At 45.8% G+C, this 27,959-nt stretch overlaps 1 protein-coding gene across 2 annotated transcripts in view; it reads left to right on the top strand.

The window, feature by feature from the left end:
* LOC309861326 (unconventional myosin-X-like) overlaps positions 1-27,959 on the top strand; it is a 118,383-nt gene that overhangs the window by 20,475 nt on the left and 69,949 nt on the right. For both annotated transcript variants that reach the window (XM_082724133.1, XM_082724132.1), the window contains exon 2: positions 24,048-24,146. In XM_082724133.1, the coding sequence (XP_082580259.1) occupies positions 24,048-24,146 (99 nt within the window). The remainder of the gene's footprint in view (positions 1-24,047; positions 24,147-27,959) is intronic.

The raw sequence follows: 27,959 nt of genomic DNA on the forward strand, positions 1-27,959 counted from the left end.
TTGAAGAAGTGATGCTTCTTCACTTTGGAACAGAGGAAGGGAATAGAATGGGCTCTTTTCCTTCAGGTTGGTTTTAGCCTGTTTCCCCAAAATACGATGTTGTAAAACTGTTTTTGCATGGGTGGTACGTAGGTTAAATTTCTGCCTTGCCAGAATGGATCCCCATTTTATTCCGTCTTTTTGGCCCATCCTTTATGTTTTACTTGGCTAATCTAGGGGTGGAAGCTGGATAATGTTGTCTTTTAAAGGGCGGATGGTGGAGAAACGTTTTACTTTGCAATTTTAGAAATCTACTTTGCTTTGCAGAGCTGCGAGGTGTGAAAGGTTGGATGCTATACTGGGATTCCGTCCTGTTTCTCCTGGTCACTTGGTGTTCACTCAGCAAGACCGAATGCTTCCTTGTGCGTGTGATGTAGGGGGAGGTCGTGGAAGCAGGCTGCTTGAGTTTGAATGCTGCGTCCTCTCCCTTGCGGGGTGGATGGCCTTGGGCAAGCTGCCGGCCTCTTCCGTGTCTCACGCCTCCCGTCTGTGAAATGAGTTTGATGCGAACTCTGCCGTCTTAGCTTGGGCTGCTCAAGTAGAGTCCTGCAGACGGGCGGGGCCTGAGCAACACAGGTGTACTTTCTCGCAGTCCTAGAGGCTGGAAGTCCAAGGCGGAGGTGCGGGCAGATTGGGTTCCTGGTGGGGACTCTTCTCCCGCCTTGCGGAGGGCGGCCTCCTGGTTGTGTCCGCACGCGGGGAAAGAGATCTCTGGTGTCTCTTCGTATAAGGACGCTACTTCTGTTGGGTTAGAGCTGCACCCTTATCACTTAATTGAACCCCCAAACGAAACCTGAACACTCCTTCCCCCCACACTGGCAGTCTCCAGTGACCCATAGCATTATGTACTCTGGGTATTTCGTGGACACAGAAATGTGCCCTTCTGTGTCTGACTGCTTCCACTTGGCGAGTTTTTGAGTTTGGTCGCTCATATGAGTCCTTCATTCTTCTTGATGGCTGAATGCTATGTCGGTGTTGGCTCTGATTTTATATACGTGTGTGTCAAACGTGTGGTGTAAAAATGTCTCTTGATATATTTTACCTGTGTAATGTCTGTTTGTATATGTTGATTTCTGTCCACCAAGAGGTTCTCATTTAGAGAGACTGGAATGGAGATGTGAGTGTGTGTGTGTGTGTGTGTGTGTTTAAGATCTTTTTGAGAAAGAACGATCTAACACAAGCAAGAGGGAGAGGGACAAGCAGGCTTCCCACTGAGCAGGGAGCCTGATGCAGGGCTGATCCCAGGACCCTGAGATGGTGGGTTGAGCAGACGCTTAAGGGACTGAGCCCCCCAGGCGCCCCTGGGTGTGTCCTGTTCTTAAATACAGAGTCATGGTAGTTTTAACAACCGTTCCTACTTTGTGCCTCTATATTCAGTTTGTTGAACCAATGAACTTATTTTATTTTATTTTTTTTTAAGATTTTATTTATTTTTTTTAAAGATTTTATTTATTTATTTGACAGACAGAGATCACAAGTAGGCAGAGAGGCAGGCAGAGAGAGAGGAAGGGAAGCAGGCTCCCTGCTGAGCAAGGAGCCCGATGCGGGGCTCGATCCCAGGACCCTGAGATCATGACCTGAGCTGAAGGCAAAGGCTTTAACCCACTGAGCCACCCAGGAGCCCCAATGAACTTATTTTAAATGCTTTATCCATACCTTACCAGCCAGAGGTTAAAGTCTTTAGAAAACCTGTTGTTTAATTCCCAGGCGCCTACGGTTCATCTCCCAATGGTCAGCTGGGTTTGCTCACTATATTTTATATCGATTTTTATATTTTATATGAATTTTAGATTGATTTCATCATTTGCCTGAAATGTCTGCCAAGTGATGTGTATGTACAGATTTTCCACTTACAGCCACAAAAGAAGACCTTCAGAGGTGTTTTTTCATTTTTTGTTTTTTTGCTTTAGTTTTAGGTGACTCATCAAGGGTTTTTTTGTTATTTTTCTAACAGGGGTAAAGATAAGGCTTATATTACATTTTTTAAGGAATATTTAAAGCTCAGAAAAGGGAAGTCACGTGGAGGTAGCTATATGCGTCCTCTTCTTGGTAGCTCACATGTGGAAATTCCAAAGCATTATTTTCCATATTTTTTTTAATAATAGTTATATTAAAAAACCAAACCTTGGAGTTTTAGGTAGCCCAGTGTGGAGGCTACTTTAAAAAAAGAAAAAAAAAAAAGCCTTACATATACTTTGCTTTTTTCCACACTGAAGTTTTCTATTCCGTGGAAAGGTTTTTTAGAAGAGGGAGAATAAATCTCCTTACATAAATGTTGTAACACAAAAGTTCTTTTAATGTTGTCCGTGTAATCCTTTCGGATGTGGTGGCAGCCATTGGGCCTTATCTGGGGACTGATAATTATCCTCTGGTTTTTCTTTTTTTAATAAAGCACTCTATAGGTGCCTGGGTGGCTCAGTTGGTTAAGCCTCTGCCTTTGGCTTAGGTCAGGATCCCAGAGTCCCGTGTTCAAGTTCCTGCTCAGGGAGTCTGCTTCTATCTCTGCCCCTCACCCCGTTTTTTTTTTTTTTTAATTTATTTTTTATTTATTTTCAGCATAACAGTATTCATTGTTTTTGCACCACACCCAGTGCTCCATGTAATCCGTGCCCTCTCTAATACCCACCACCTGGTACCCCGACCTCCCACCCTCCCACCACTTCAAACCCCTCAGATTGTTTCAGAGTCCATAGTCTCACCTCCCCTTCCAATTTCCCCCAACCCCCTTCTCCTATCTCCCCATGTCCTCCATGCTATTTGTTATGCTCCACAAATAAGCGAAACCACAGGATAACTGACTCTCTCTGCTTGACTTATTTCACTCAGCATAATCTCCTGCAGTCCAGTCCATGTTGCTACAAAAGCTGGGTATTCATCCTTTCTGATGGAGGCATCATACTCCATAGTGTATACGGACCACATCTTCCTTATCCATTCGTCTGTTGAAGGGGGGCATCCTGGTTCTTTCCACAGTTTGGCGACCGTGGCCATTGCTGCTCTAAACATTCCCTCACCCCGTTTCTGCATGAGGCCTCTCTCTGTCTCTCTCTCTCTCTCTCTCTCTCTCTCAAATAATCTTTTTAAAAAAAGCACGCTAAACGAAATGCCATCACCAACGATCTGTCAACAACTGAGTGATTGGAAGTGGTTTGTTCGGCCTTCTGTCGCGTGTGATACTCTCTCCTTGGTTTCCCCAGTTTTTGTTGTGCCTCCTGGGACCCCCACTCTTCTTCTGTTTCCTCTGCGGCCTTGTTCTGTCCCACACTCAGAGTGTGGCAGGACCATAGGAGCCTGTGCCCTGTGCGGACCTGTTTCCGTTCTTGGCTCCACCGTTGAGTGAGATACAGAGAGGCAAGCCAAGGGAAGCAGAGCAAGTAACTTTTGTCAAGGGGCCGTCGGAGGTCCTGGGTTCTTGCACGGGGGTAGGATGTCTGTGCTTCTGCATGGTAGTCAAGGGATGGGGGTGGGGGCAGGGGTGGGGCAGCAGATGGCCCCGAGGAAGGACTGGCAGGGTCCGCAGTGGCGTGGCACCCCTTGGGTATGGGTGATGCGATTGTCAGATGTCGGCTTTCCACCCAGGGAGGGCAGAGACCCTTCAAGATCCGGGTCGGGGAGGAAGAATTTTTTGAGAAGATGCTAAGGCTTTGGCCATGCTGGCTTCTGTCATCCGCGCCTTGGAAGTGACTTATTTACAACTTCTCCCAGGTGGGATGCCAGTGGTCTGTTCTCTTCAGACCAGCGGCTCTCAGTGGGGATGGTTTCATGCCCCAGGGGACGTTTGGTGAGGATTCCAGATCATTTTGGCTTGTCACAAGGATAACCCCATGGCTGGGGGTTTGCAAGTGAGTAGAAGCTGGGGATGCTTCTAAATCCTGAGGTGCCCGGGACAGCCTTCACAACCAAGAATTCCCTGGCCCCAGATGTTAACGTTGCTGATGTTGGAGTCCTTCCTGAAGTCAAGGAGCCACATTCCTTTAGTCCCAGGAGTGGCCCGCTAGTGCCCGGTTCCAGGCTGTAGTTGCTGGGGGCGCTGGGGGAGGACCATTCGGGATCCTACCCTTAGTTAGTGGCCCTGGGGATGGAGTGCAGCTGCTCCGTCAGGCAGCAGGTGCCTTTGGGGCCCGTAACAGATACAGGACACAGGCTGGGTGTGGGAGACACACTATCGCTTTTGTGAAAATGCCAAGTAGAAAGGATTTCTGCGGCTTCTGATGGGGGCTGCAGCTGACGAGGTGTCTGTCGTCATCTATGTGTGCTTTCTTGTGTAATTTGCTCTGGAGGCTATGGAACAGGAAACTGGACTCCACAACGGTGGGCTTGAGCTCCTCCTCGGATATCGCTCTGTTAACAAGCTGCCTTGACTCCGCACAGCACTTGCGCAGGACGATCTGTGTCCGAAGGCTTTCCCTGGCCCATGAGCACCTTTGAAATCGGGACTTAAATTTCTTCGTTCTACCCGTAGCAGGGAGTTTGTTCTTTAAAGTGAACAGAAGATGATGGTTGGTGTCATTGGACTCCAGGGAGCCATCACATATATTTGAAAGTGGGTTACTTCGAAGGTGACACTGTCTTTTGCTTTGGCAGCCCCTAGAAGCAGGACTTTCACTTTGTGACAGCTGTCTATCAACACATCTGCAGTGGGCTTCTTGCCCCGGTGGTGGTTGGGCGGTTCCTGCAGCCCCGGAAAGGCTCTGAGTTAGGAGGGGCGCTCTGGGCTCTGGTTGCCTGGAGCCACTGGCCTTGGAGTGGGAGAACATTCCTTTGTTGCCCTCCTGCCCGCTCTCCTCTGGAGAGCAGTGGGACTCTGGCTGCATGGGTAGCAGCAGTTTGGTAGAAGATGGTTTCAAGGTCAGGAGCATGATGATTTATCCTCAGAAGACAGCAGTAAGCTCTGCAGAATGAGACCAGACAGATGTATGAGGTCTTCATTCTTGGAAGCATTTCCTTCAGAGGGTTTGGAAGCTGAGTTGTGTGTTGATTTGCTTAAAGACAGTTCTACCCATCTCTGGAAAAAGGGACTTAGGCCGCTGTCCACGGCCAGTGTGATCCACGGCCTCCTGCTTATCTGTGTCAGATATGGAAGCCTCCTCTGATAGAGTCTGGACTGTTCTCACGGATTTTGTGATTCGGTGCAGAATGAAACTCGACATTCTCAGCCCAGGCTCTGTGTTGCAAATACTTGAGCTCAAAGAACAGAGGTCCTCCCTCCCACTTCAGCACACAATTCCCTTTTGTATTTTTATCCCTTTTTTGGGTCGATCCTCTCTCTGCATTTGTTGATGGCTGTTTTCTGTATTTACTAGTTTTGTCTCTGATTAGATTAGACTCTCTGCAAGAAGACCGTCTCTTGTTCCATTTCAGGCTGCCCCACTGTCCTCGCTGCCGGTGGGGACTGGGCTGACTGGGCTACTTTACTAATGTTTATTCCCTTGGGGTCATCCCTTAATTGCTCTGTGGATTCGTGTTTATGGTTTGCATTTTGGAAAGTAGGAAACTGGGGCTCAGGAAAGGAGAGTGGGTAAGGCAGAAGTCTATGGGTTCCGTGAGGATGTACTTGCCTGGGAGCCAATAATTTTATCATATAAATTATACATCAGTAGCACTGATGGTTAAAAAAACCAGTAGCACTGGTTTAAAAAAAAAAGAAAGAAAGAAAGAAAGAAAAGAGAGGGGCACCTGGATGGCTCAGCCAGTTAAGTATCTGCGTTTGGCTCAGGTCATGATCCCAGGGTTCTGGGGTTGAGTCCTGCACTGGGCTCCTTGCTCAGCAGGGAGCCTGCTTCTCCCTCTGCCTGCTGCTCTCTCTGCTTGTGTGTTCTCTCTCTCTCTGACAAATAAAATAAAATAAAAAATTTTTTAAAAACTTTAAAAGAAAAAAGAAGAGAAAAACCCCACCTGTTGTGCCACCTCTTAGCTCCGGAACTTGGGGCAAGTTTTTTACTCTGTGCCCACTCTCACATCTGTTAAATGGGGGCAGTATTGGTTCCTTGCTCATGGGGGTTAAAAGTACACAGGTCGGCGTGCGTGAATAGCTTGGCGCTGCCATGTGTTCCGTGTGTCTGCTGTTACTATGCTCCAGGCTTGCGTGGTTGGGGCATCAGAGGCTGGTCTCCTGGATTCTGAAGCTCATGTCCTCATCACTGAGTTCTGTGTCCTTCTTGGCCCTGGCACCGTGCCTTGTCTGCCAACAGGGCTAAGTCAATATTTGTAGAATGAATGAATGCTTTTGGAATTTGGGGGGTGGGGGGTGGGGTGGTGGTTCTCCTGGTAAAATGAGTTTGCTAAGAGATGAGAACATACCTTGGATTTATGAAGGAAGTAGAGCACCAGTTCAGAGGTGTGGAAAATCCTTTGGATTTCCTTTGCCACGGCCAGAAGAGCAAACAGCTTTTCAGATCACTCGTTTTAAATGTGGAAAATACGGCTTCATGACAATCTGCCTCTCGAAGCTGCCTGGTGGTGGGAATTTCTATTCTAGTGTCCTTCCCGCTGTCTAGAAAATGATTCTGGCCAGCAGTGGGGGGGTGGCATAGTAGGGCTGGAAAATGAGCAGATCAGGCTCTGGGATTCTGAGCAAAGTAGCTCCTGAATGTTTATTGTCAGAAATTCCAGAAGGCCCGCGGTTCTGGTGCATGACCCAGGATCTGTGTGTTCAGGGTAGAGCTACCACTTGTAATACTGCTTTTCACAAATGTGAACCCCAAAATCTGTAATAGTCTTCATGGCTTTTTAAATGCAGTAGAGGTAATCTTAGGGAAGGGAGTTGGGCACAAAAGGTCAAGGTCATCATTAATAGGGCAGGGCTGAGAAAAGGTATACATTCTCTAGCAGAGCTTCAAGGTGAATGGAGTTGATGCAGAAGTCTCCACCTTCTTAGGTCTTTGTTGGAAGGAGCCCTTCTGTCCTTCAGCCTGCCTAGCAGAGGTGAGCCTCCCGCTAAGCAGCAAGGCTTGGCATCGCACAAGCTGCTTACTTATGAGCATACCTCGCTCTATTGAACTTTGCAGATACTGCATTTTTATTTATTTATTATTATTATTTTTGAACAGATTGAAGGTTTCTGGCAACCCTGTGTTGAGCAAATCTGTTTGCACCATTTTTCTAACAGCATTTGCTCACTCTGTCTCTGTGTCCATTTTGTAATTCTCATAGTATTTCAAACTTTTTCCAATATTATGCTTGTTGGGTGATCTGTGACCACTGATTATGACTTGCGATAAGCTCAGGTGATGGTTAGCATTTTTTTTCTTTTTTTTTAAGCAATGAAGCATTTTTATTTTATCTTTAAGTAGGCTCCTTGTGCAATGTGGGGCTTGTTTTGACCCTGAGATCCAGGGTCAAATGGACTGAGTCAGCCAGACACCCTAGCAATAAAGTATTTTTAAATTAAGTTATATACATTAGGTTTTTTGTTTTTTTTTTTAGATACAATATCTCACACTCAACAGACTATAGTGTAAATAACTTTTATATGCACTGGGAAACCAAAAAAATTCATGTGACTTGTTTTACTAGAGTACTCTTTACTGTGGTGGTCTGGAACCGAACCCACAGTATCTCCTTCTGAGCTCTGCCTGTACTGACTTGTTCCATCAGTGGACAGAAGTGCGGGGAGCAGAAGTGGCTGAGTTGGGGAGGCAGGCCAGGCCCTCCCACAGTGGGCCATGTCGATGCCCAGGCTAAAAGTGTGCATTGGTATTATTGGCAGAGCTGCCGGGAAAGGCTCAGGACAGGCTGCGTGTGAATGAGCTCAGCCTGGCTGAGAGCTGAGGAGTGGTGGGGAGGGTGGAGGAGAGGCAGGGGGCCAGGATGCACAGGTCCTTGGGCCTAGGGAGGGATTTTGTCCAAAGGAAAAAGGCTTAAAGCCGGGAAGTGATATGCATTTTGCAAGAATCACTCAGACTTCTTGGTGGCACATAGATTAAACAGGGACGGGGCTGGCTGTGGGGACTAGGGTAGGGAGTGGAGTATGGGAAGGTGGTGATTACAGATGGCCTAGGTGAGCCTTTGTCCCCATGTGTTGAAAAGACAGTTTGCCTCTCAGAGCTGCTTACCTCCCTGCTGGATATTGGGGCAAATTTACAAGTTTTTCTGCAGTCTGTCTTCAGATCTCTACACTCCAGGCTCCAGACTAGCTTTTACTGTTACTCAAGTTCATTACACTTCTAACCTGTAGTCCATGGGAGCCCCCATTAACCACACGTGCCTTATGCAGCACTCATTACATCTGCAAGACGCTCTTGTCTTAAAAAAAAAAAAAAAAAAAAAAGACTCGTTATATTAAAAATAACTGGTCATGGAAGGAGCGGAGCGCAGGTTTGGGTGGAAGTGCATACTTTCTCGTGCTTGAAGTAGAATTAATTGTCTGGCTTTATTTGTTTTAACTCCAAACCCCCAATAACTCAGATAATGAGTCGACAAGTGCAATTAAGAGGTCAAGAATTTAGAAAACATTGCTCTTGAAATTGTCGTAGAGTTTTGTGTTAACAGTAAACAGATATGTTTTTCTTTCTTCCCTTTGGTTAAAAAAAAAAAGTCACAGGGCAATTTATGTACCAAGTTCTCCAGAACTATTTTAATTATATACTGGGCATGTAGACTTATCATTCTTAAGGCAATTTTAATTTATTACCCTCTTATTCAGAAGTCAAGAGAAAGACCCCTCCGCCGCTCTCTCCGGTGGCGTGTTATGCTAAGGGAGGTTGGGTTGTGACCAGTGACCGGACAGTGATTCCTACATACCTTTGCTGGTCGTTCCTGGGGAACATCTGTATGTTTGCTGCCTAGAATGAGAACAAGCAGAAGACGACCTTGCTTTCATGTCCGTGTCTACACAGCACCGTCTGAGCTCACAAAAGGACGTCTCTAGATTCTAGATCTGTGTTGTCTGGCATTTTATTTTTATTTTTCAAATTTTTAAGATTTTATTTATTTGAGAGAACGAGAGTGCAAGCAAGACGCGAGGTCAGACGGGCTCCGAGAGAATGGCTGGTAAAGCAGCCAGCAAGGAGCTCCTGAAAGTTTTATCTCTGGAGCCCCTTGGAGCTGTTGGTGATAATTCCTGCTTCTGTGACCGCCAAGGAAGAGACGTGCAACCTCTTCGTGCCTTTGCTCTGGCGTCCCCAGGCCTCCTGCCGCCTGCAGGCAAGTTCTGCTTAGTGCAATCTGCTTATCTCCCCACGGGTGATTGATGACAGCATGAGGGCACACATACTTGCCAGTCAGCCCTTTCTTCTAACAAAAAGAGCTCAAGGAGTTCCTGAGACCATTGGGGTCTGCAGAGTTTCAGTGCTGCTCTTCAAATGCCTGATAGCGCTGGGTGGGTTGCCCAGATTGTTCTGACGGCCGTTCTGTCCATGCTTGTTTTTTTGCGATCCACAGGGATTCTTTTTTTTTTTTTCTATTTATTTTTTTAAGATTTTATTTGTTTATTGGAGAGAGCACATGCACATGTGAGAGCAAAAGCGGGGGAGCAGCTGGCAGAGGGAGAGGGAGAGGGAGAAGCAGCCTTCCTTTCCACTGAGCGGAGAGCCTGATGTGGGGCTCGATCCCAGGAGGCTGAGATCGTGACCGGAGCCAGAGGCAGAGGCTTAACCCACTGAGCCGCCCAGGTGCCCTCCACTGGAGTTTTGTTTTCTTTTTTATTTATTTTATTTTATTCATTTATTTTTGAGAGAGAGAGAGAGAGAGAGAGAGAATCACTAGCAGGCAGAGGCAAGCAGAGGGAGAGGGAGAAGCAGGCTCCCGGGGCTCAATCCTGGGGTGCTGGGATCATGACCAGAGCAGAAGGCTGACGCTTAACTGACTGAGCCACCCAGATGCCCTCGCTGGGATTTTTAAACTAAACTTGTCTTGGGAGCTCTTTCTGTGGAGTGAGGGGGTTTGAACTCATTTGTGTCTGCCCCTCTAAACGTCACTAAATCTTGTAGCCAATGCCAGGGTGTCCCCAAGGACTGCTGGCACTTCTTGCCTGGAAATTGGGGCCCTGGAGATGAGTGGTTGTTTCTCTCGTGGGTCCCACTCAAGGAGATCCTGAGAACCTCTAAGTTTTGAATGACCAAGTCTTTTGAACTGACGTGGCCACGGTCTTGTTTTATTTCTTGTTTTTATAAGAACATAGTTGGAAAAGAGTCTGTTGCATTGTAAAACGATGTAAATTGGCCTGCATTTTATTGGGGAGGCAGTTTTAGTCCTTCGTGGTTTCTAGAGCTTGGTGGGGAGAGTCTGAGACCTTTTTATTTTCTTGGACCAGACAAAGGTGAATGCCTTCATTGTTCACTTGCACGGCGCTGTTAATAGTGTCCGGACGGTGATTAAGTAGAGCGGGTTAGCCACTTTACTTGGTCGCCGCAGCTTAGCCTGCTCTGGCACTTGGCTAATTTGCAGAAAATTGACCTTTCAGCTTGGTTTCCACCTGCTCTAGGGGAGTCTGTCCAGTGCATCCGTTGTGTGAGGCCTGCTGCCTCTGTCAGCAGCCCAGGTGCAGGCTCTGTGTAGGTGTCCCCAGATGGGTCCTTGTAGCATCAAGCTCCAGTTACCTGTTTCTACTTTGTAGCCCCCCCCCCCCGCCCCCGCCCAGAACTACAAGCTTCTGGAAGTTAGGTTGGTCTGTTGCTACTCTTTGGACTGGGTCTCAGTCCCAGGCAGAGCATCTTTGTTGTTGTTCCCTCCGTCGCCGTCCACGTCTGCTCTCTGTGCAGAATTCCTGACGATGTGCTCAACCTCGTTATCAGCCAGTTTGAGCCTCGCAGAAACCTGGGGGTAGGTGGTCTTCCAGTCTCTTCTGTAGCTGGGGAAATGGAGACCCACGGAGGTTAATTCGTCCCAAGCCACATGGCTCAGCTGTGGTGAAGCCAGGATCCCCAGTCAAGCCGTTTGCCCCCCTGGACCGCGCCATCCCTGGGAACCACGACCCTCCAGTCCAGCCACGAGAGAAACCGCCAACCAGGGAGCATTCCACGAAATACCTGATGTGTACACCTCAAAGCTGGCAAGGCCATTAAACAAGGAGAGTCTGAGAGACGGTCACACACCAGGGAAAACACCTAAGGAGGCATGTCAACTAGAGAGACTGTCCCAGTTGGGATTCGGGGACGGAAAAAGGACATGAAGGAGAAACTGGTGGCATGAACCACGTGTGGAGCTTGACTTGAAGTTCCTTCGTTGTGACAGACGTGCCCTGGCCACGAGAGAGGTCGGCAGTGGGGGGACCTGGGTGCAGGACGTGTGGGGACTCCTGTCATCTTCGCAGCTTCTCTGTAAAATCTGAACGTAGCCTGGAATTAAAAGTTCATTGAAAACAACAGCAGAGGGACGCCTGGGTGGCTCAGTGGGTTAAAAGCCTCTGCCTTTGGCTCAGGTCATGATCCCAGGGTCCTGGGTTCAAGCCCCGCATCGGGCTCTCTGTTCTGTGGGGATCCTGCTTCCTCCTCTCTCTGCCTGCCTCTCTGCCTACTTCTGATCTCTCTCTATCAAATAAATAAATAAAATCTTTTAAAAATTAAAAAAGAAAAGAAAAGAAAACAGCAGAAACCACAAGCCCCATTGCTTTGCACAGCTGGTCTGGCGTGTCACGTTCCGGGTGCTTCTGCATCCTCACACCTTTTATTTAGATGAAATCTCCTAGATAGAACAAAACTGACATCTAGGTGATTTAGAAGTGTTTCCGGGGCACCTAGGTGGCTCAGTGGGTTAAAGCCTCTGCCTTCGGCTCAGGACATGATTCCAGAGTCCTGGGATCGAGCCCCGCATCAGGCTCTCTGTTCAGCGGGGAGCCTGCTTCCCCCTCCCTCTCTGCCTGCCTCTCTGCCTACTTGTGATCTCTGTCTGTCAAATAAATTTAAAAAAAAAATCTTAAAAAAAAAAAAAAGTTTCCATCCTCTTCAGCACCCGCCCCCCATTACGTTCCTGGTGGGTGTAGCTTGTATTTAGAAGTTACTTTTTAATCCCTCCCAACAGAAAAGCATCCACAGTTGTAGTTCTAGAGAAAAGGTTTGTTCATGTGGTTAGTTAAACTAGGCCTGTATGGTCTTGGATTCTCCAGCAAGGCATTCAGAGGGGAGCTGTCAGAGCAGGGGATGGCTAACAGCCATTCTGGACGGGACCGAGGGTGCCTGCCGCAAGACCCCGGAGGTAGATATGGCCACGTTGTGTCGGAGAGCCCTGTGGCTCTGGAGCCCTTGGCTGAGCCGGCTCTTGCCATCTCATGTGATCTCTCTGTGCTCATACAGCAGGCAAGGATGTGGCCCGTCATTTTGTGCAGAGGGTCCTCAGGTCCTTGACCTAGGAGTCCATACCTTGAAGGGCAGCATGCAGTGCGGTCTCTAAGTCCGCCTGCTGAATCCCTGAGCGGTTCCCTTCTCGGTGAGCAGTGCGGGTCTTGCAGAAGCCACTGTGCGCTTACTGAGCATGGAACAGGGCCCTGGGATGGGGTCTGGGACTGAGAGGGAATTACTTAATTCTTAGCCCTCGTCTAGCGTGTCTGGCCCTATTCCTAGGTGCTGGAGATTGAACGGCATAAAACTAACCCATTCCTGCCTTATTCTGTCCTACAGCAAATAGTCCAAATGCTGAAATAATGATGGTTTGGGGGATCTAAGGAAAGCATATAAAAACTGCTGTGGTCATTTGCAGTTGCCTTCTGGCCGTCTTCTGAAAGTCGGGACATTTGTGTTACAAAAATAATAACTGATCCGTCTTTGCTGGTAAACCATGGAGACTCCATGAAAAGAGGACTTCCTTGATGTCTGGGGTAAGGGAGGTCCCAGAAGGCAATGGCCCAGGGGATAGCAGGATCCAGGGAGGGAATGAAGTCAGAGGTGAGTCGGTCTCCATTCCTGGTTGATCTCTCTTCCTCTCCTCTTTTGTTATTTGCAGTGTAATTCACATATCCGAAAATCCACCCTTTTGAAATACCCAACTCAGTAGTTTTTTTTTGTATATTCGCTAATTACTAGTACTAGTATGTCAGTACATGTTAATATGAGAATAGACTAATGGTTGCACAGCCATCACTATCTGGTTCTAGAAGGTTTTCCTCACTCCAAAACAAAACAGAAAGCCCTACACCTACTAGTCGTCACTGCCTACACCCAGCCCTAGGCAGCCATCAGTCAGCTCTCTGTCTCCGTGGATTTACCTTCGGGACATACCATAGAACTGGGATCAGACAATACATGGTCCTTTCTGGCTTCTTCTGCTTAGCGTAGTGTTTTCAAGGCTCCCGCGCGTTGTAATGTGTATCAGTTCTTCATCCTTTTTATCACTGAGAAATCTCCCTTCGCATGAATGTGCCACATTTTAGAAAAATCTGTTCATCAGTTGAGGGTCTATGAGGGTTATTTCCACTTTCAGGCTGTTGTCAAATTGCTGCTACGAACATTCGTATACAGGTTTTGATTGCGGACATATATTTTCATCGCTCTTGGTTACTTGGATACTGAAGAGCGGGATTCCTGGGTCATCCGGTGACCCTTTTATGTTTACCCTTGGGAGGAGCTGCTGGACTGTTTTCTGGGGGAGCTGTGCCATCGTACCTTCTGACCAACAGTGTGTGCGGGTCCTAGTTTCTTCACATTCTTGCCAACTCGCGATCTGTCTTTTTGATTGAACCAGATTATTTTTAAGCGCTGTTTAATCCAGGAAGTATAGTTTTATGAAAAACATCAGCTGCTTTTGGAATTTAATAAAACTCTGCAAAGGAATTAGTGTGTATGCCTCAGAAGTGAGAAATACCTGTTTTAAGTGTATTTACTTCCTGTCGTGTTCTTGGTTCATTCATTTTCAGGAAGTGACGAAAAACTCCCATTCCAAGTAAATTTGTGTTTTGTTTTATTTTCCCCTAAAAACGGATAGGATAATCTTAATGAAATCCTGTTCTGGCTACTATAAATTTTTATTTGTAGGGTTTTTTTTTTTTTTTTTTTGAAATAAAAACCTTATTCTGCTCAAGAATAGGAAGGAACAGGGGCGCCTGGGTGGCTCAGTGGGTTAAAGCTTCTGCCTTTGGCTCAGGTTATGATCCCAGGGTCCTGGGATCGAGCCCCGCATCGGGCTCTCTGCTCTGCGGGGAGCCTGTTTCCTCCTCTCTCTTTCTCTGCCTACTTGTGGTCTCTGTCTATCAAATAAAATCTTAAAAAAGAATAGGAAGGAACAGCAAACTCTAGGAGATAAGAGGTGAAAGATATCTGGCATTATAGTCCATGAAGAGTGCAAACATCTTGTCATGGCCTTTCATTGCCCCTTCTGTTCTATATTCTACTGTATCCCCTAAAAAGAAGAAGGGAATAGAGTTTTATGTTCCTTAGGATTTCTCACCGGTTTTTGAGAGTTCTTTTTATTTTTTTATTTATTTTTATTTTTATTTTTATTTATTTATTTGGCAGAGATCACAAGTAGGCAGAGTCAGGCAGAGAGAGAGGAGGAAGCAGGCTCCCTGCTGAGCTGAGAGCCCAATGTGGGACTCGATCCCAGGACCCTGGGATCATGACCTGAGCTGAAGGCAGAGGCTTTAACCCACTGAGCCACCCAGGCGCCCCCGGTTTTTGAGAGTTCTTACCATCAGAACAGTTTTACTCGTTTGATAAAATCTGCGTGTCCTTTCTTCCATTTACCTACTGTCTTTCTTGCCTTGATCTCCTTATGTTACGTAATTATTTCCTTTGGAAGAGATTGGAGGGGGAGAGGAGGGTATTAGGAAAGAGGTACTTTATCCTGGATATATTGTAAGCTCTTTAGAGCAGCAACAGTTTTGTATCCTGTTGAATCTTTCATGGTTCCTGGTACCAAATGGGGGGCTCAAAAGATATTTGTAGGAGGAATGGGCTGTTGGGTGGGTGGACGGAGAGATGGTCTCCTGGGTGAAGTGACTTACAGAAGAACGGATGAATTTCATTTGTGTTGACGGATTCTTCAGCCCTAGTTTGTCCTCTTTTCAACACATAGGTGTTGGCTCTGTGATGACTGGTTAACTGGTAGATGGACTAGTTTGTTCTCTAGATTCTCAGTGTTTGAGGTGATCTCAGCAACTTGGGGATATCTTTGTTCTTTCAATATTCTTTCTGGATTATTTCTAGTCACTGTCATTTACAAGAGTAACTAACGAGCTATTTTAAGGAATTGTGAAGAAGGTAGGAAGAAAATTAGAATATTAAAACAGGGGCTGAATCAGTTGGCAAGCTGGACCCCATAGCCAGGGAATAAACTCTTTACAGCATCACACAGTCATAATTTAAGCATTTCGCCACCTAAGAACGTTTGGGTTTGATTTTTGGATCAGGAGTGGGAGATGCCAATGAGTCTTTGTATCTTTACCAGTGAGCAAAGGTTAGTTTCTGGTTGGTGATGCTTTTTCTCATTTTCTTTCTTTTTCTCCTTTTCTACCTTCTACTATTCGTATGCTTTTCATGTGCTCCTCTGGAAGCTTTTCATGCCCTTTCTCCGTGGAAACTGCCCTTCCAAGTAGCTGATAGGGGTAACAGAGTTTGATCCTCTGGGCAGGACAACAAGAAAAAATGGGAGTGCCTCATGATCCTTCTTGGTGGCAGCGTTGAGGGAGGGGAGGATGGGGTCTTAACAAGTTCTCCAAAGACGTGGGACGAACAGTCTCTGCACTTCATATAATGAATGCAGACAGGCCTCCGTTTGCATACTGCTTTTTAGGGGTGTTTGAGTTGTTGGGGATGCTGCATGTCTACCTGTAGAAATGGTACCATAGATGGTCCTTCGGCCCATAGACAAGGCCCAGAAATGATGTTAGTGAAGATGAGGATGACCGAGCTGAAAGCTATAAATCTATTGTAGCTACAAATAGCTGGAAAGCATTTCTTATAAAAATATATAGTATTTCAGCAATACCATTGAGGATTCTAAAGGCCTGTCTAGGGAGCTATCTAACACGTCCAGCATCATCTTAGGGTGGGGGTGATTATGTCTGTGAGTCTAGAGCAGAATGTCCACAACACATTTTCCTCTGGAGTCTAGTGATGGCCTCAGCCCTGATGGGCCAAGGGCAGTTGTTGGGGTTGCCTATCCAGAAAACAAAAGGCATCGCTGTCCCACAGCCAAAAGTAGAATGGCACAAGTTGCCACAGGTCTCCATCATCACAGGCTCCAGGCTCATAGTTTCTCTCTTCAACTTTCCTTTTTTACTACCCCCCCACCCCCCTGCCTCGCTGGCTGGTGCAGGGTGGAGCTGTGGCCTTAGCACCTGATTGAGTTCTGCACCCTTTGAGACCTGAGACTAAAACCACCCGGGGTCCCTTGAGAGTCTAAGGAGCCCCGGGCCTGGTTGAAGGGTTCCTCTTTGGAATCTGATACGGTTGTTGAGAAATGAGGTGTCTCAGATCTAGTGCCCTGTCATCAGGAGGTGAAGAAATGAGTCTGAGATCACTCAGATCACTTGAGGAACCCAGAGTCGGCAGGCTGTGTGGCCAGGGGATGGAAAGACCACCCACGGGTGTGGGGATGCCGAGAGTCACTGGTCCCAGGGCCCACTCCTGAGGAGTGGCCATTCCCGGAGGGGAGAAGTCTTGGGTTTCCCCTTCCCTTTTCTTTTTTGGGGAACAATCTGCTGAGTCTGTCTCCAGCCAGCTGTCCTTCGTCCCCACTGCTTGTGGGCATGCGGCAGTTTTCACGCTTACATTTTACACGGACATCTGCCCCTCTCTCCATTCTTGTGCGCACCATTTCCAAATTCCTGACCCATTTTGTGTTGGCGGTTTGTGAGCATTGGGTGGTTGAAAAAGCTCCTGAGGGTCAAGAGCACCGTGGCCAGGTTTTGTCTGTACCATTTGGTCATCTGTGTAAAAACATGAAACGTCTGTTCTGATCTACTTTAAAAACAGAACAGACTGGACAGATGGAGGAAAAAGGAGAAAGTCCTTCTCGCACCACCGTCAGTCTGTGTGCCTGGTTGAACGTCTTCCTTGTCAAAACGTTTTGAGTCCTGGAGTCACCCTCTCCCTTCTGTATGTACCTGGTTTAATGTCCCCAGAAATTAGATCTGCCCCAGGTATGCTGTATCTGGGCCAATCGACTCTGGGAAGTTGTAGAAATTTCTAGAAATTAAGCAATAGCATCTGCTTTTTGTTAACAGGGTCACTGACAGTAATTGGTTTTGGAAACTCTGATTTGGCTGTGGCTCTCAAACTTTGTATTGCTCTGGCTTTGTGATTCTCAACCAGGACTGTCCTTCCACCCCCAATAAAGAATTACCTCAACCTAAATGTCGCTAATACCAGGTTGAGAAATCAGCTTTAGGACTTTATGCTTTATGTGTTGCAAAAGCCATATCTTTTAAGTTGAATAATAGGATTAGAAAAGAAATATGTTGAAAAGGTGTTTCTACTTCAACAGGGGGAAAAAAAAGTCTATAAAACAGACATTCATTTATATGTAGAAGCGAACCCCCCCCCCCCCAAAAAAAACGGACACAGAGAACAGATCAGTGGTTTGCGAGGGGTGGGGAGGGGATGGGAGAAATAGGTAAAGGGTGTCAAAAGACAACAAATTTCCAGTTATAAATAAGTCCTGGGAATGTAACGTACAGCTTGGTGATCGTAGTTAATACAGTAGTGTGTATCTGGAAGTTGTTAAGAGAGGAGATCTTTAAAGTTCTCATCCCAAGAAAAAAATTGGAACTATGTGTGGTGATGGATATTAACTAGGCTTCGGTGAACATGTCACAGTTATGCAAATATTGAATCATGTGCACCTGACACTAATATGTTATCTGTCATTTACATCTTGATTTAAAAAAAAAATGGAGAAAAAGTGCTGTTTGAATCCTTTGTACTATAATATCCACATCCGGTTTCTGGAATTCAGTAGGGTCAGGAACAGACCTTGCCCTGCAGCCTTTTGTATTAGATATTGTAGAAGATGCCAGGTTAGACGTGATGGCAGGCAAAAGAGGAGAACGTTGCCTTGGCTGCTGAATTTATTACAGATTTAATTAATTTTAATCTTCCTTGTTTCCTTTCTTCTTTAAGTGAGCCTTTGTAGCTATGATGGGGTTCAAATCATGACTCTGAGATCAAGAGTTCCATGTTTACTGGCTGAGCCATCAAGGCGTGCCTACTATAGATTTAAAGAGCCCTATTAATTTAACCATTGAAAATTTATTTGATCCCTTTCTCTTTAAAAAAAAAAAAATCACATTTCCGGACAAATTGTGACTTTATCACGTAGGTCCTTAGAGAATCCTGAACCGTGACTTACTAACACAGGCCACGTAAGAGAAGTAGGTGTGGTTCTGGGTCTGAGATTGAGTTGTGTGTTTGGGTACAAAAAATGTTCTCCTTTCTGTGAATCTGTAATTAGAACATGCCACACGGAGTGGTATTTAAAGCATAGCATCGTCTCTCTTTAGGATTTTTTCCTTACCTTCTTTTTAAACTTAGTTTTTGGTGTGGTTTTTTTTTTTTTTTTCCCGTCAAAGTTCAAAAGAGAAAATCATTTTTAAAATCCGAAGGGAAATACAGTACTTTTTGAAAAGTAGATTGAAATCTATGCTGGTGATTTTATCTCCTTTACCTTCAAGCAGGGATCAGCAGGCATTGTGTGGAAGGGCCGGGAGGTAAAAATTTCAGGCGGTGTTGCTATGGTGGCGAGAAAGAGCCGGATGAAATTCCTGGCCCAGGGAGGAGGCAGGAGGCACCGCGGTCCCCAGTCGGCTGGGGATATATGATTATCTTCTAGGGTGATGGGTCTAATAATTAAGCCCTGTGAGACAGTGATACAATCTGTCACCATCTCATCTTTCGATTAGTTTGGGCAAGTCTCCTATGTAGTCTCAGCCCCTCACTGACATGAGTGGAGAGCAGGGACTTGAACTCAGCACAGATCTTCAGAGAATTCAGCCCTTCCCCCTGAATGCTTGTGGGTACGTGGTCTGTGTATGTTTCTTGATTTCTTGTCACCCAGTTATAGAGATACAACTGGGTTTTTCCCATTACAGAATGGTTAGGAACGTATATGTACGATTGAGAAGTATGTAGGTTTGGAAATCATTTTTTTAAAAATGATTTGGAAGCATTCCATTGTATGGATTTGTTACGTTTTGTCTCTATACCAGTTAGTGGTCATTTGAATGATTTTTAGTATTTTGCTATTAATGAGTAGCTCCAAATATTTGCATGCAAAACTTTTTTTTTTTTTTTTTAAGATTTTATTTATTTATTAGAGAGACAGCATGAGAGGGCTGGGCGTGGTGGCCAAAGGGAGAAGCAGTCTCCCAAGTGACCGGGAGCCGTACCAAGACCCTGAGATCAAGACCTGAACTGAAGGCAGTAGCTTAACGGACTGAGCCCCCCAGGTGTCCCTGCACGCAAGACTTGTTGAAACCTTTCTTTTGAGGAGGTAGATCTCTAGGAGTTGAATTGTGGGAACCCAAGGTGAGATTGTGTTTAGCTTTTTAAGAAACTGCCAAACTGTTTTCTAAAGCTGCTGTACCGTTTTACATCCTTACCAACACATGGTACCGTCAGTATTATTACTTTTTTTCTATCCAGGAAATCATTTGTTGGGAATGGGAAGTAGACCCTACGAACCTCCCTTTCAGAAACAGGGAGGCATGTAATAACCAACCCTTCCTACAGGATTGCTCCAGATCAAAGCGGATGGAGCTTTGGTGCAAGGACATTGTGGTGTAAAAATGTTACTGGTGACTACGTGCAGGAAAATTTTTAGCTATTAAATTTCACACTTATCCGGCTCAGAGATTAGGATGAAAACTTGCCCAAGTTTTAATAAAATGTGTATGTTAGGATCAAACTTAGAAAGACATTTTAACACTCAAATCGTGAGCTTTCTCCGTATGCTAGGTTGCCTGGATTGTGCATTAAGTTATCAGCCTTATTTAACAATGACAGAATCTAATGGCTTGCGTATGGTAGGCAAATAGTTCTTCCCCACACAAACCTGGACGATCTGGTGAGTGTCCGCATGTGACTTCATTTTCAAATGCCTGTGGGTGGCCTCTTTTCTGGACCTGGGCACATGTGTTCTATTCAGATAGAGTGGAGGCAGAACATTTGGGGGCTCAGGGAAACCATCAAGAACAATCTGTAAAAATAGCCACTTTAGTTGTACTCTGTAGTTCGGATTTCATGAAAATTGCCAGGTTAAGCTTTTTCAAGGAACAAAGGGAGTGTTTTGAATGTGTTTCCATTCCTACCTGTGGAAGACAGCAGCTGTAGGCCTCGTGTTATGGCCAATGGGCTTGAAATTTCCAGTCTGGGTGCATTTCCTAGAACCTGCTTATCAGCATTTCTTCACACCTATTGAAAAAGACCTCTGGACGAAGGAAGTTGAACCGCTGTTTGATTCTGTAGGACTGTGTCAACAAAGGGCTTACCCGACCTTCAGGGACAGTAAAAAGTACCATCGCACAACTCAGGTGTAAGAAACTGAACGCGGTGTAGCTTCTGGAAGTCAGGAGGTTTATGTTAATCCTTGCGACAATTTATATTAATTGAGCAATGTTTCATAATAAAATATTTGATTCTTACTAAGTAGGCGGTTTTAAAAATGGGCAACCCATGAAATCCGTTTTGATTAAAAAAAATAGGGCAGGTGAGAGTCATATCAAACAGTGCTTCGGACTTAGGATTTGGGGGACAGGACCACTGTGAATTAATTATTTCATGATTTTTACCCAATGAGTAAAAGTTCTCACCTTATAGAACTTCGGAAGTTTCCATTTGAGTGTGTGTGCATACATGTGTGTGTACATGTGTGTGTCTGTAGGTAATTCAGAACTTTAAAATGTTGCAGTCTCTGATGTGTAAATTAAAAAGACAATAGAGGGGCGCCTGGGTGGCTCAGTGGGTTAAAGCCTCTGCCTTGGGCTCAGGTCATGATCCCAGGGTCCTGGGATCGAGCCCCACATCTGGCTCTCTGCTCAGGGGTAAGCCTGCTTCCCTTCCCCTCTCTCTGCCTACTTGGATCTCTGTCTGTCAAATAAATACAATCTTTAAAAAAAAAAAATGATAGAAACAGGGGTGTCTGGCTGGCTCAGTCTGTAGAGCATGCAAGTCTTGATCTCAGGGTCATCAGTTCAAGCACCACATGGGGTGTAGAGATCACTTCAATAAATAAAAATAGTTCAGACACTTAGAAGTCTTTTTCTAGATCGTTGGAGTTAATGTAGTTTTGGGGGGAGTGCTGTGTGAGAGAACAGTGTTAGAGGATGGCGGAAGTGAATGTTCTTTTTGGAAGCAGCTGTGGGCTAAATAAATCCGACTGGCAGGCAGTTGGAGGAGAATTCTTGGTGTTCCCTGTGTCTCAGCCCGAGCTGCCCATCAGAGGGACAGCAGTGACTCCTGCAGGGGTGGGGACTCCCCTCTCTTGATGTTCTGTGTGTTCTTTAAATAAGGCAGGCTTTATAGAGATTTATAGAGAAATAGCTTGTAATCATTTTTGATGCTGTGTATGATTGTGGAGGATTTCAACCCCCCTTTGGAGGTAAGGTTGAAGTATGAGTTAATACCTCAAGACTTGTGTAACAAGGAGAAAGGGAATGCCTGTGGGGAGGGCTTCTGTAGGGCTGTGGCAGGTGGTGCTGGGAGAGCCAGTCACAGGGAACAGGAGAGCTGGTCCCAAAGCCCCAAAGACTTGGACCAGACTCAGTGTTGACTTGGGATTCCGAGCAAGGTTCTGGCTCCTGGCTGGCAAGGTCATTACTGGCAACAAGGGAGTAATTTTTAAGTCAGATTTTTCAAAATAATTTTCAAAGAAGTACACCCAATATAGGACTCAGACTTAAAACCCCGACATCAAGTGTCACCTGCTCTACAGACCGAGCCAGCCAAAGGGCCCCAAGTCAGATTTTTGTGTCTTAAATTATCCCTCCTGGCGAGCGAGGGTAGAAGAGAACAGATGGTTCTGTGTGTGGTCACTGGCCACTTAAAGTGACTTCTGGGTTATATATTTTTTTAAAGATTTATTTAATTGACCGAGAGCATAAGCAGGGGGAGCAGCAGACAGAGGGAAAGGGGAAAGCAGACTCCCCACTGAGCAAGGAGCCCCATGTGGAGCTTGATCCCAGGACCCTAAGATTGTGACCTGAGCCAAAGGCAGAGGCTTAACCCACTGAGCCCCCCAGGTGCCCCTGTTGTTATATTTTAATGTGCATTGATTCGTTCATTTATTTTATGAATTATTTCAAGGAGATAAATAGTATGGAGTGTAGAAAGAGCATGGGGTTAGGAATCGGAGGGAAGAGCTGTGTGATGGAAAGCAAGGACTTGGGCTCTGAGTTTCAGTTTCCTCCTGGAGGCAGGATTCCTAGCTTACTGAGGGTTGGTATTAAATCGATTCAGTGTCCTTGGGGCTCTTAGCTTGTGACTGTGACACATGGGCATGCCATTATTGCAAGTTAGCTACTCTTTTTGCTACTGATAAACATAATTTAAAGTAGTATAACGTGGAGGGGGGGCCCAGATGGCTCAGCGGGTTAAGCATCCAACTCTTGATTTCAGCTTGGGACTTGATCTCAGGATTATAAGATTGAGCCCGGCATTTGACCATACTGGGCATGGAGCCTGCCTAAGATTCTCTCTCCCTCTCCCTTTCACCCATCCTCCCCCAGTGCGCTCTCTCAAAAACAACAACACCCCAAAAACCCCCCAAAACTAAAATACTCCTATGAAAAATAACGTAACATAAAGTTATTTCTATATTATTTACTTATATATTACTTATATATTATTTATTTATATTTATTTATCTATATTATTTATCCCCCACCAACTCTTTTAAGAGACTAGTAGGAGCCCCTTAAATGGCAAGTTAAATATACTCTAATCAATATATTTTACATATTTCGCTTAACATTTGAAATCAAAATTAAGTAGACCAATAAAATGAGGTTGAAAGTTCTAGAAAAAGTTCCATGCAGGTGCCATTTCCAGTGATAACTTAGGTATAGTATTTTCACATGAACACCCTGCGTCATAAGGATGTGCTTGTTTGGGGTCCTTTTTGTTGGGGTTGATGAAGTGGACCAGATTAGTAATAACTTGATGAAAAATGAGCACTTAATGGTATGTTCCATCACATGGGCGTACATCATACGGATAATTTGTTATAATTTGATCAGTAACACCCAGTGATTTCTTCAAACTTTTATCCCTTGTTCTTGGAAACGAGTGGTTTTCATGTTGTGAAATTAGAGGAGGAAATTCATCATCGAAAGATAAATACTCTGCTTATTTCATTTGTCCAGTGGGGGGCATAACAAATGGAAATAAAATCAACGCTGAAGACTAGGCCCCAGGTGAAACAATAGGATCTGCAAGTTTCCGTCTTGGGCTATAGTCCTGAACACTGGCATGTGTTGGATGGTTTGGTGGAATCCTAGCGAAAGTTCTGATCTTTCCTAAGACTTTAGTCCTTCTCTTGGAGCATCGATTTGACCCCTGGATTTGGTCCCAGTAGGAAGTCAGCAGACTGTTCGAATGCCATCCAGGTGGCCAGGCTCAGGTGGCCGGGTGCTCTAGGCTTGGAGCTGGGAAGGTCGGAGCCAGCAGATGCCAGTGAGTTTTCAACACTGGTGGAGCAATGTGGCGACCTGGTTAAACTTGTTTCTGGAACCCAACTGCCTGGAGTCCAGTTCTTCCCATCTTGCGATGCTGGGCGAGTTGCTCTGCCTTCAGGCCTTCAGGTTCTCTCTCTGGAAAGCTCAGTGATAGCAGTGCCTGTCTCAAGGGCCTTTCTGAGTGACATGAGATCATTCGCATAAACCACTTGGCATTTCCGCAACACAAGGCCTACTATTTTCTGGCCTCCTTTTCCGTGTTCTCTGGTGGGACGCTTAGTCAGGCTTGTCTCTAGTGAAGGCTGTGCCTGATGCTTTCTGAAGAGTCATTCTTGTTTGAGAAAAACATTTGCTTTTTAAAATGTTGTTTTTTCTTAAAGGAATGTAGTAGTCAGTGGTTTTGAGAGTGGTGATTTGCCACGAAACACAACCCAAGCTCCCAGTAAAATCTCCTTTGTTTTGTTTACAGGGGACACGGGTCTGGCTGAGAGAAAATGGCCAGCATTTTCCAAGTACTGTCAATTCCTGTGCAGAGGGCGTCGTGGTCTTCCGGACAGACTATGGTCAGGTGAGCACATGTGGGCGGCTTCCCGACATGTTCTGCTTCCGAAGGTTGTCCTACAAGAGCACATGAGTGTTCGCTGGCCCCCTCTCTCCCTCCCCCCCATACCTTCAATGGTTTTTTTCTAAGTGGGAAAAACCAAATCCTGGAAAGAATGTAGAACATACACCTTAAGTGTGTGGGGGAGATGTAATAAAACTCCCCAAACGGAACGTACAAAGTGTTCCAACCGGACAGGACAGAAGAGCGCTCCACTTGGCTGGTTCCTGGGAATCTTGTTAAAGAAACAGACGTACAAGGTGCAAGCAATTTGAGAAAAACTTCAGAATTATGGATATTTGCGTATTGGTTTCCTTACCGCCTTCCCTTGAAATTCTTGCATGTCCTACAGTGTTGGAAATACGGGTCTGCCGGTGACAATGTAGGTAGTGGCAGTTCCTGTAAGAACACGGTGGGCTACACCTCAGCCTGAGTCCCTTGTCCACCTTGTTCTTCAAACAAAGAGGTTCCTTCAGGTGGGGGCTTTGACCACTGCTTCGGGTGCCCTGTTCATTAGTGAAACTAAAAGCTTGTATCAGCAAAAACAAATACATGAATCCAGAAATTAACTCACCGGTTGTATTTGGGCGATTGTAAAAGAAGGCTGGTGTCTGGTGTCTCCGTTTTATCAAGGAAACTCATTTTAATGTTACCAATGGATGCCTTTTTCAGAGGCACATAGCAAAATCTAAGACCTAAGGAAAGAAGGATGTCCTCTGCCGGTATTTAAAAACTCAGTGTCTGATTCTGGTTTGCCAGTTTTGTTGACAACAAACCCTTCAGGGGCAGTGTCAAGTAGTTTAAGGCAGATACCGGCTACATGGTTATCAAGACCTCTTCCCAGAGAGAGTCCACTTGGTGGCACCTTTCTTGTTTCATGGCTTAATCAAGTGATGTCACTGGGCTGTGTTACAGGTCCTCAGTTTCTCTGTCGCCTGAGAGTCTTGAATAGTTGATCAGCATTTGTCCCGTGGGGAAGACCTCGCTGGGTTTGGTCGAAGGCGATTGCGGGGGATGGGGAGGGGCAGAGAGATCGCGAGTCTGACGGTCATTGCCAGCAGGGACTCGAACTGCTGTCCAGCCTGGTTTCCTTCTCATCAGATTCTCAGGCTGTACGGTATGATCTGTAAACTAAGGACAGGCTAAGTGACTTTTGTCAGGCGTGAGTGTGTACGTTCCCACGCAGGCTCGTCCGTGTCCGTCTGTCCTGCCGTTATCCTGCCTGTCCTCCCTTCCCACTCGACCCGGATGAGAATTCACTGCCTTTTAGGTTCTGTACGTACTTTTCAAGATGATGGAAAAAACAGAAAAGCGTGTATTTAAACAGTGCCCATGACTTGATGTAACTTTGTTCCTGAAAGTGTTATAAAATAGATTGTTGATGGAATTTTTTCTTCATTGACTTGTTTTTTAGTCCCAAAGATAATTCTTTTTTTTTTTTTTAACTTTACCCCTCTATAATAAATGTGTGGTAAAAAACACATTAACACTAAATATAACCATTTATTTTTAAAGTGGTTTTTTAAAAAAAATTTTATCTATTTGACAGAGATGACAAGAAGGCAGAGAGGCAGGCAGGAAGAGAGGGGGAAGCAGGCTCCCTGCTGAGCAAGAGCCCGATGGGGGGCTCGATCCCAGGACCCTGAGATCATGAGCTAAGCCGAAGGCAGAGGCTTTAACCCACTGAGCCACCCAGGCGCCCCATAAACGTAACCATTTTTAAGTGTACGCTTAAGTAGTCTTAGGTATTTTCATACTGTTGTTCCAGAGAACTCTAGAATTTTGTCATCTTGCGATACTGAGACTCTGTACCCACCAGCAATTCCCTATCTTTCCTCTCACCAGTTCTTGGTAACTACCTTTCTACCCTCTGTCTCTGATTTTGATTACTTTAGATACTTCGTGTGAGAGGATGGATATCACTCACTCACACACACACACACACACACACACACACACACAGTATTTTGTCCTTTTTTTGGTGTGGTTGGCTTATTTTGCTCAACATGGTGTCCTTGGGGATCTAAGATGCTTTCTGTTCCCGTCTGAGTACACCGCTCAGCAGAGGCTAACACGGAAACTTCAGCCCTTTGGTGCTGTTGTCCATGACACAGGGTCTGAACTCTGTACCACGTGAAGCCATTTTCAGCCCTAGCTAAGGAACAGCTCAGCGGATGGAGGTGGAGTGAGGGTCAGGCCAGTAACCGTGTTCACGGCTGACAGTGATCTACTGACAGAGATCGTGGGCTTCGGAACAGCTAAACCAGAATAGCATGCACTTAAATGTGAAAGCCACCCTCAGCTTTGACTTCTCATCCTCTGTCAGTCACCAAATACTTGGTCTTACGTTGTCCACTCTGTCATTCCCAAGTATAAGGAGCTTGGAGATGTGTGTAGAAATTACAGGGTTTAAGCCAGAAGAGTGCGACAAGACGGAAGAATTGCATTCCGCCTTGGATCAAGAAGGGACTGTGGCCAGGGGACTCCAGTGTCTTTCTTTCCTGACGTCTGTCCTTTCCTCACATCCCAAGTTCACTGTGATGTGAATTTTCAGGTGTATTCGCCCAGGGTTAGAAGTTCATGAATGGGTTCTGGTCCCCAGGACGGACACAGTGACTCTGTAACTGGGCAGGGACAGATTCTTCAAGGAATTAGGGTCCAAGATATAGAGCATGGCCTTGTCCTCGCCAAGCCTGTCTAGGATAACTTTTCAAGGTATTGGCTACTTTTAACTCAGTTTATTAAAAGATGTGAAAAAAAAAAAATCAGTGGGGGGGGGGGGCGGGTGGGAGAGGGAGAATGAAGAGTTCCTGTTGAAGGGGTACAGAGTTTTAGTTTTGGAACATTTCTGATGGTGGACAGTGGTGACAGTTGTGGGAAAATGTCCTTGTGCTTTAATGCCACTGAATTGAACACTCAAATGGTTAAAGTGGCTTTTTTTTTGTTCTTTTGTACATTTTACCACAATAATAATAATAATAATAATAATAAAACATGTTTGAGGTAAAAGCTGTTAAATGGGTATTTTTCTGCATTTAAAAAAAAAACCATTCTGGTGACATTTTTGTTGGGGAAATGTGGCGTCAGAGAAATAAAGGCTAATGAAACTCTTAGTCTGCCCTACTTGGGGGACTGTGGTCTCTTAGGTTATGTGACTCGCCTGGGAGTCCTGCTCAGCTGCAGATTCTGACTGGCAGGTCTGAGGCGGGGCCTGAGAGTCTGCATTTCTCACAAGCACCCCGTGGTGGTGATGCAGCTGCTGCTGGTTTCCTGAACCGCATTTGAGTAGCAAGGGGTATAGAGGGCTTTCCTGAGAACCCCCTGGGGGTCATGGTTGCCTACAGTGAGAGCAGGGAGTGCTCTCAAATCCTTTGTGTGGACCGCTGGTCCCAGGGTTACAGAGGAAGCAGAGAGAGGAGGAGGCGGGCTTTAGGTGAAGCGAGAACCCTTTTCGTTGACCTTCCAAAGCTCTTCCGTTCTCCTTGCTCGATGCCTTTCCTTCCTACGAGCATTTGACCTTGAGCGTGGCCAGGTTGGGTCTGACGGCAGCAACATGATTCCTGAGTGAATCAAAAAACCATTCTGAAATCCTTTTTAGTCTTGGAAGCTGAGCAGAGCCAGGCGTCTCTAAAATCCTAAAGTGGGACCTCAGGGACCGTGGGTAGGCGGGAGATAATTGTGTGTCTTTTGTGAGAACACCGAAGGGCATGTTCACTGATTTCATTCAGACGCTGAGAATTTTGCACATGTCCTCAGCTGTTTTGGGGAGAGTGGGTTTTT

The sequence above is a fragment of the Mustela nivalis genome (assembly GCF_964662115.1).
Source record: "Mustela nivalis genome assembly, chromosome: 3".
In the NCBI taxonomy this organism is placed as follows: Eukaryota; Metazoa; Chordata; class Mammalia; order Carnivora; family Mustelidae; genus Mustela; species Mustela nivalis.